General features: G+C 36.3%; 1 protein-coding gene across 1 annotated transcript in view; it reads left to right on the top strand.

Moving 5' to 3' along the window:
- CDIN1 (CDAN1 interacting nuclease 1) overlaps nucleotides 1-7,104 on the top strand; it is a 286,050-nt gene extending 278,946 nt beyond the window's left edge. Inside the window, exon 11 of the mRNA XM_074235056.1 lies at nucleotides 4,841-7,104. Coding sequence (XP_074091157.1) covers nucleotides 4,841-4,976 — 136 coding nt within the window. The 3' untranslated portion in view covers nucleotides 4,977-7,104. The remainder of the gene's footprint in view (nucleotides 1-4,840) is intronic.
- Nucleotides 7,105-9,969: the final 2,865 nt, after the last annotated feature.

Raw genomic sequence — 9,969 nt, forward strand, 5'->3', positions numbered from 1 at the left:
GACACGTTGGGAAACTGTAAAGTAGAAAGTTGTTTTAAAAAGTCTATTGCCACACTTTGCCACCTGGTTAAGCATTTAATTCCCTTAACCTCTCTGGGCCTCCTTTTTCATACCTATAATGTCACAGGGTTAGACAAGATAATTTTTCAATTCAAAAATTCCATTATCTCTCTGTTCACTGATAGAGAGGCCTCTTGGTGTAGCATAGAGATCTGGCATAGAAGCCAGAAAGAATTGGGTTCAAGTCCCCCCTCCTTTTCCATATAGAGTATTTAATTAGAACAGTTGATAGAATCTCTCATGCCCTTAGTAACTCTAAGATAGACAAATTGCAGAAAAGGTAATGAGTCACGGTTTTGCAGAGGGAGTTTTCTGACCCAGGAATTCCCAGCACCAAAGAAATCAAAGGTACAGTCCCTATCCCTATCATTAATGTTAGAGTCATTATTTTTTTAAGTTGAAATATAATTCAGAGTTGATATTAAACTTTTTAGAGTATGATTTCTGTTTTGCCTCACAAGTGACACAAACACTTTAATGTCTTAAAAAATTAAAGGGTGGGGTAACATGTTTACTGATTATCCTGGCTAGACATCATGTTTCCATTGAACAGCCATTTCATGTCCTGCATCTTATGACATGGTAGTTCACAGAGAGTGCATCATGTACTTGCTCTCTGAATTGTGGCGATGTGTGTTTTTGTTTTATTAAATCTTTTAAAGTGCTGGCCTTGTTGTTTATGATCCCCATATATTCTTTGTTCTTTTTGGTGACTGGCTGGAACACATTTTTCCCCTTTGTAAAAATATTAGTGCCTTCCTGAGGTACAAGATGGTCTCCAGAATGGCTGCATTATAAACTGATGGGCTCTTCTGAGCTTACTTAGCCTGTTGGATAGAAGGACCCAAGCCCACACCTCAAAAATGAAAAGTAGATTAATGGTTTTTCAGAGGCTTTGTGCCTGTGTATCACTGGTGACCACACTGGAGTTTTCACAAAGTATGTCATCATTGGAAGGGACCTTGATGACTGTCTAGTACAATCTAGAGTTCCAAAAGAATCTCCACCAGAACCCACATGACAAGTAGTCATCAAGGCTCTGTTTTAAAGATTCTAGAAATAGGAAACCCCTGCCTCCCAAGTCAGATCATCCCCTTTTGGATAGCTCTCATCATTAGAAAGTTTTTTATTTAGGATCCTCAGAAATCATTTGTATCCTGGTCATGTAACTCTTTGTAGAGCACCATGTATTCTGATAACATTCAACTGAATGAAACAGAGCATTTAGACTACCTGCCTTCAACATTGTGTCTATATCCCTGTTTGAAGGTGGTAACAGATTTTTTTCAGGTTTCCTTCCTTTCTGTGACACTAGCCCAAGTCTTTTAATGACTTCAAAAGAGACTCCTTACATGGGACAGAGCTACAAAATGCAAAGAAAGTTCTAGACTCTAATAGAAGACCTCACTATACACTTTTTTTAATTCAAAAATAAACATGCATGAGACTGCTATCCTAAAACTTCTGGTTTTAAAAGGTGTCATAGAAGGACCTCAGCCGCTAACTTGTCCGTCAGTATATTTCCATTGTAGTTCTGCCCCATATGAGTTGAAAGAATATTTAAAAGTCTTAATTTGCCTTCAAGAAAACTTGGCCACCCTAATGATAGGAGTCCCAAATAAACTGTTATATGACATTCTATTGAACTTGGTCCTGTACATACAGTATCTAACAGCTCATCCTGTACTGTTATTTTTGGCAAGTTCACTATAGCATATAATAAATCATAGAATGTAAAAGCTTTTTGGCCGAACATTGTTCAGCCTGCTGTTAACGTAGACGACAGAAAGCGGTTCTGTTTTTAGACATCCTTTTACTAACCCAACATTCATAATTTATGATTTCACTGTAAAATTCCTGCAACACTACACCAAAAGTAGTGCTGCCCTTTAATTAAGTGCTCTCTGTAGGAAAAGCATGAAACTGATGTGCAAAACATATCTGCGTATACAGTGATTGATCGAGATTACATCTTTATGAACCCAGCTTAAAGGTCTGAACTTCCTGATGGGTAGAAGTCTCTAGGGCTACTTCCTGAGATGTCCTGGTAGAGATCAGTCAGTGTTAACAATATTGGAGACATTTCTAAGACACTTTTTGGAAATATTGAGAGTGGAAAGTTCCTTTGAAAAAGTCTGTCTCTGTATTTAACCACCTCATTTTCTTGATTAGAACATATTATCAAATTTCACTTTGATCATTCATTGATAGATAGATGCAGAGTGCCTTAGAAGCCATCTCATGCAACCTCCTTTTACAGATAGAGAAATGGATGCCTAGAGAAATGAAATGACTTACTCAAGGTCACACATATAGCATCAGGTTAGTATTCAAAGCCAGTTTCTTCCATCTCCAAATTCAGTGATTCTCTGCCTCACTTTACTATGTATTGGACCAGAAAGAATTGTAGGGTGAGGTTCTAATACCATTTAAACATCTTAGGAATCTAGAAAAATTGGAAAAGAAGGATTTTATCCCTATGAATGAATAAAAGTATCAGGAGGACTAAAAATATTTCTAGTTTTTTATTTTTATCATTTTTTATTCTTTTTTCCTTGATGGAAAAAATAGAATATAATCAAATAATTTTTTAAAATTTCTAAACTTGCCTACATTGACTTCTTACCATATAACCCCAGATCAGTCATTCGAATAGATATAAGCTAATTACAGGCAAGAACTACTTGCCAGTTTTATTTTTATATTCCTAGTAGTAGCCATGATGCCCTGAACATAATCAGGTGCTTAATAAATGCTTGTTGATTTGAATAAAATTCTAGATATAGTTTCCCCACCTCTTAAAAATGTACCTCATTCATAACTAACTTTCTGAAATGTAGTTTAGAACAAGTGATAGACTGTTGATGGAACTGTGATCTGATTCAAACATTCTGAAGAACAATTGGAACTATGCACAAATGGCTATAAAACTCTGCATACTCTCTGATCTAGCAATACCACTACTAGGTCTATATCCCAAAGAGATCATGAAAAAAGGAAAAGGACCCACAAGTAAAAAATATTTAGTAGCTCTTTTCATGGTGGCAAAGAATTAATTGAAAATTGAGGAGATGCCCATCAATTGGGGAATGACCAAACTGTGGTATACAAAAATGATGGAATACTGATATTCTGGGAAAAGTCATAAATAGGTAGATTAAAGAAAAACCTGACAAGACTTATATGAACTGATGCTTAGTGAAATCAGCAGAATCAGGAGGTCATTGTACTCCTTAAGAGCAAATTATGCAATGAACAACCATGATAGACTTAGCTCTTCTTAGCAACAGTTATCAAAGACAGGTCTAAAAGACATGATGGAAAATGTCTTGCCCATCCAGAGAAAGAACTGTGAAGCCTGAATGCAGGTCAAAGCATGGCAATTTCACTTTTTAAAAAATTTGTTGTGTATTTTTTCTTGCTCACAATTTTTCCCTTTTATTCTGATTCTTCTTTCAAACGTGACTAACATGGAAATATATTTAACATGATCGTACATGTATAACCTATATCAGATTACTCACTGTCCTTGGGGAGGGGAGAAGCAAAGGAAGGAAGAAGAAAAATGTGGAATTCAAAATCCTACCAAAAATGAAAGTTGAAAATATCTTTACATTTCACTGGAAAAAAGTGAAATAAAAATTTTAAAAAAGAAATGGAGGAAAAATAAAACAAGTGATTATATATTAAACATTTTAAGTTTCTAAGGAAAAAGGTAAAAACTAAATAAATCTAAAAAACATAGTTTGACATCATCTTAATATTAAGAATAATGGGAATAGCTTATGTAGTGGCTTTAAGATTTGCAAAGCACTTTACAAATGTCTCATTTTATCCTCAATGAATACCTTGTGAGGTAGGTGCTGTTATTATTTCCCCATATATGTTGAAACAGACAGTTAGAGGTTATATAGTTAATAAAGTATACAAGGTCAAATTTGAACATGTACCATACTCTTTCCATGGGCAGTTTGGTGGTACAGTGGATAGATCATGGGACTGGGAATCAGGAAGACCCATCTTCATGAATTCAAATCTGACCTCAGATACTTACTAGTTGTAATCATGAACAAGTCACTTAGTTGTCAGTTTCCTCATCTGTAAAATGAGTAGTAAAAGAATGTGGCACACCACTCCAGTACCTCTGCTAAGAAAACCCCAAATGAAGTCATGAAGAGTCAGACAAACCTGAAACAATTCAACTCTCTTCACATACTCTCTTCACAGTGCCACCTGGCTTTGTGGAAGTTCAATAACTAATTCCAAATGGCATTTCTAAGAACATTGTTAAATATAAAAACACTATGTAACCCCAAGAGGTACTCGGTTTAGAATTTTTTGTGATCTTGAGAAAATCTCAAGTCCTTACTGGGTCTTTATATGAAAACAGACTAGGATGGACCTTGCAGGTCCAGTTGTCATTAATCTATTATGAATTTCTTTCACTGAGTAATACATAACTATTTAAAATTCATATTAGGATAGCTAGGTGGCACGGTGGATAGAGATTGGCCTTGGTGTCAGAAAGACGAGTTCGAATCTGGCCTCAGACACTTGCCACTCACTAGCTGAGTGACCTTAGGCAAGTCATTTAACCCTGATTGCCTCTCATCCAGGACCATCTCCAGTCATCCTGATTCCTATCTGGCCGCTGGACCCCCTCACTCAAATCCAATTTATGTGCTTGTCATGACATCACCTTCCTGATGTCATATTCTTCAAGAGTGAAGGACAAACAACATCATCAAAATTCATATTCTCTCTCTCTCTCTTTTCACAGATTTGGTCCTGGATTAGTGATCTATTGGTATGGATTCATTGAGGAGTTGGATTGTAACCGAGAAAGAGGCATTTTACTTAAAGACTGCTTCCCCACCGACCTTGTCACCCTAGGCCAGAGCATAGCTCAGCCCTGACCATCCTGGAAATGATGCAGAGAGGAGGAGGTGAATTCGGAAGCAATTTGATTTTGCCACAGTCTAAACTGCTGGCAGCATCTGCCCTGAACTTCTGCTGAACTCCCCCAGCCCGTGATCACCCCAGTACCTCTTCAGACAAATATTGAGAGTTTCTGTTTTGTTTCATCCCTTGTTGATGTGAGCCGCCAAGAACTACAGACATAACCCACTCATTATCAGCATTTCTGTCTCTGTCAAACAGTTGGTTTATAGATAGTCATAATCTTTCTTCCTTCCGGATGGTTTCTCCTTGCCTGTAGAACAAAAGAAAAAATGTGGAGGCTGAAAGGTGTGATTTTCAATTCTCCTCCTGGTTGCAGAATCACCCCCATTATTATTTTTTTTCAAAGCTTCTATTCATTCTCTCTCCCTTCTCCTTTTTCTCTTCCCATATACATATAGATAACCAGTATTTTATTAAGGTAATGAGCATATCTAATCAAAATGAGAACCTCTCCCCCCCACCCAAAAAGCTAAGAAATGATATATGAAAAATTATTTCACTGTTAACTAAAACAGTCCTTTGTCATCAGGTGTCACAGGGCATAAGGCAGGAGCTGTATGTAGGGGCTACATTGTCCACTCTGAACAGAGTTTCCTGACTTGAGTGGCATGCAGCCAAGCTGTGAGCAACATTTTATGAGAATTTCCTTTTTTTACAGGAACATCTGAACATCAAACGTGTTTATGGTGATCAATTTCAAGCATATTTTCCAGCACCACAATTATAGCACATCTATATTACACTGATATTAGGGAATTGATATTTGATCCAATTAGATCCAATTAGAGTTTCTGTCAAAAGATTATCCAGAAGGAAGATTTGCATGTTGTTCCATGCTTATGGAAATGAAAAGTGAAAATCAAATTCTGCCCTGTTTTTACTTGCCTTTCTGATGAAGCAGATTGCCCTAATAATAATCTATTTGTCATTCAATATAATTTTTTTAAAATATTATCCCAATCCCCACAATTGTTACCATGGAAGTTCTCTTTTAAGATTTGAAAATGTTGAGCTAAGAAAGAAATGGATAGGGGCGGCTAGGTGGCGTAGTGGATAAAGCACCAGCCTTGGAGTCAGGAGTACCTGGGTTCAAATCCAATCTCAGACACTTAATAATTACCTAGCTGTGTGACCTTGGGCAAGCCACTTAACCCCATTTGCCTTGCAAAAAAAAAAAGAAATGGATAGAAGATCACACAAGGAAAAAACAAAACAAAAACATTGCATGTTTGGGTATTGTTTTTAGTTGTCATCATTTTAAAGAAAGAAGAAAGGAAAGAACAGTTCCCCCCCCCCATCTCCCCCACTGCTTTCCTCATTTCAATTAGATACCTTGTAGAGCAGGTTTCATTCTAAAAGCAAAAGACCAAAAGATGAATTATAACCCCCTCATTTAGAAAGCCAAGACCATCCAGTTACACCCTTAGCCTCAATGAGTAGTCAAGGTGGATCAATTCCCATGATGACAGATTAATTTCTAAGTCAAGCCATTCCTGTAAATATATTGCTTTGAAAATATTAATTAAAATGTTACTTTTTGCAGATGTCTGAAACTCATTACCATTCATCATCAAATTTAATTCTGATTAACATTTTGGTGACTGTATTTCCATCCAAGTGGTTCCTCTGTATTCCTCTATATTTTATTTTATGCATTTAAAAGCATTACTCTGAAAGGGTGTTCATAGACTTCACTGGACTATCCATGGGATCCATGGTTTCAAGCCATACTATCTCTAAAAAATAATAATAGAATTCATGAAATTCATTCACTAAAGCTGGATTTTCTTCTTTAGGAATAAATTAAATTTATCTGAACAGATTCTGAAAACCCTGTTAGGCCTAGTCAAAGAGTTGTTTATTTTACATTAAACAAATTTATGACAAAGGTGCACAAATAAATAAGACTGGCTTTATACTTTGTATTTCTTCTCCTACCTGATGCTCTGACATTAAGAGGCTGTATGGTGTTATTGGTGTTCGCAATCAAAGCCTCATTCTCCTCCAGATAAAGAAACCTTCTAAATCTTATTCACTTCCACAGAAAGGAGACTGAAAGTGTTTCTCTTGTAGTAATTTTTACTGACCATTTTCATCATGAAAAAAAAAAAAAAAAATATATATATATATATATATATATATATATATATATATATATAGTTTTACCTGCTATTTTTAAATCTTAGAAATGGCACAATGAGTGATGAGTGCTGGCATATACTTGTAAAACTACACTACTAAGAAAGAAGAGGCCGGCTAATCACTTGAGGTCAATTCAGAGCTTCAGTGAGCTAAGGCTCTCTCTCTCTCTCTCTCTCTCTCTCTCTCTCTCTCTCTCTCTCTCTCTTGTCCCATAGGAAGTTCAGTCTCTCAGTAAATTATGAACTTCTAGCAAAATAGGAAGATGAAGGAAGGAAGGAAGGAAGGAAGGAAGGAAGGAAGGAAGGAAGGAAGGAAGGAAGGAAAGAAGGAAGGAAGGAAGGAAGCTGAGAGAGTTAAGAGGGAGAGAGGGAAATGCCTCCTTCCAAACAAATGAAAAATTAATTGTTATCTCTTTTTTTAAATGCTGCAAAATACTCATTAGTGCATTTTTCTCAGCTTATCAAATGTAAACATTAACTTAGAGTAGAAGCAAAGACTGCATTTTTTTAATATAATACTGTAGTCATTAGAACCTTAACACTACAGCCAAATCCAGTTTTATGGAGTAGTCTGCAGAATGTGCTAATGAATTATACCAACCCAGAAAACAGAAGTGCACATAAAACTGAATGATGTTCTCTCTGGCATATATAGACTTGCCAAGCATCTGCTCTCACAAACACCATGATAATGCCTCTATGAAGCCTTGAAAAATGTTCACATCATGTGACCTAAGCATAGAGCCAGACCCTCAGTCCAACCCATGTGATATTTGAACTTGATGGAGAGAACCTGGTCCAAAAACTTAAGACTGGAGAAATTTTGGAAATCAGGATGAGTTTTGCCTTCCACTGAGGAGACATCAGGGTTTCTCTTTATTCCTATAAAGACTATGCAGTCCAAAGTTGACAGAAAAGGGAAGGGTGAAGAGGAGTAAAATTGGCTGGCCTTTCAAGAGGTAAATCTTTTCTTTAATGACTATACACTTTTGAATGATGGTACAAGACTTGAGTCAGCCCTGAAGAATGAATTCAGTTGTTCCTTTGGGGTCTAATGGGAAAGAAAGTTGCATTAACTATCAGATATTAGGAGACCATTTAGTGCCCTAGATGAAATTTATCAAATGTTTCCTGGGGGACCTACATGTCTTAACAGCCCAAAAGTTAACAGTTAATTCTGACTCTGCTCATCAATCAATCAGTAGATATTTATCAACTACCTATATTGTTCCAGCCTGGGAATTGGGCACATTGTTTCCTTTTCATAATGAACCAAGAAACATATTCTCCTGTCCTTCTTGACTTGCCTCTTCTATGGAACCCCTGCGGTAATTCAATTAATATTCTTCCAACTTGAACAGGTCACTTTAAATATATTTCCATATGCTTTTTACCTTCCTATTTGACTTCCCATCAGCATCCTTTGACCACATTAATTCCACTGTTTTTCACTATTTCTTAGCTCACTTTCTTTTCAGAAAGTGATTCTTGAGTAAAAATGCATCTGTTTCCTATACTGTGTCCAGATGATCTTCATGAATTCAATTCAAATGAACTCATGAATTATTTCAAAGAATTCAATCCTGATACACATCACTTATAGGGATAAGAACTGGGTCTGTGTTTTTATTGGTAGTGGAAATTTGGGGGTGAGGAAACCCTCTAATCCAAATAAGCACCTCTTCCACAACTTAGAATCTTAGAGAGTTGTCCAGAGCCCTAAGAAATGAAGCAACTTTACCCAGGATCACCAAGGCAGGATTTGAACTCAGATTTTCCTGACTTTGAGTTCTCTTTTCACTGCACCATGCTCCATCAATAAAATATCAAACTCAGATTGTAAATAACCAAATAAGGAATGAAGTTGAAACCTAAGTGAGTGCCTTGGCTAAGGGATCTAGTTAAGTTAGATTTATTGATATTGCATTACGCATGTTGCTCAATTATAATCTTTGATGTTAATAAATTTTCTGGATTATTTAATTTAAAAATTACACCTGTTTCATTCATCTAGATAAGCAATAAACATTAAGTGCCTACTGGATGTTGAGTTCTGAGAATACCAAAAAAAAAAAGCATAAAAGCAAAAGAATCTCAGCTCTCCAGAAACTTATATGGGGACAAGTGATCATTTACAAAGTGATCTTCCTAGTTCTTCCCTCTCCAACTAAAATTAAAATTAAAATTGCTTCAGGATATAAGGAGTCAAAAGAGCACACTAGTTCTGAACTTAGAGGACCTGTCCAAATTCTACCTCTAATACTACCTATATGACCTTTGGTAAAGTCATTGAAATTTGCTGAGACTTCATTTCCTCATATAAAATCAGGAAGTTAAAACTCTTACCTGTAAGTTCCCTTCTAACCTCAGGCTATGGTCCTACAAAACTCACCATTAAAATCCTTTGGCTTGTTAGAACCTCAAGTTAAGGCTCAAATCATGTTTCCCTACAAAGAGAACCAAGTAACTGACAATAGGGGGTTTGGCAGCAACTTTTCCCTTTGTAGAAGACATGTCTATCTGGAAGATCTGTACAAAGTAGACCCTGCTTGAGTTCGGGAAAGGTCACATGTTACACAAAGTTTGGATACTCTCAATATGTTACTCAAAACTAAGCCTCCTGTGCATAGTAAACATTATTTGAACCTGTATTTTTTTAAGAACATGCCAGGATCCCAAAGATTAAATAAGGAAGATGTAATTATGAACTAAATAATAAACAGACCAGCTTTGGTTCCCCTTGTGTTTTTTACTTTCCTGCTATTGTTTCATATACAACTGCTAGACAATGAGCTGCTTAGGTCAG

The sequence above is a fragment of the Macrotis lagotis genome, chromosome 4, assembly GCF_037893015.1.
Source record: "Macrotis lagotis isolate mMagLag1 chromosome 4, bilby.v1.9.chrom.fasta, whole genome shotgun sequence".
NCBI classification, from domain to species: domain Eukaryota; kingdom Metazoa; phylum Chordata; class Mammalia; order Peramelemorphia; family Peramelidae; genus Macrotis; species Macrotis lagotis.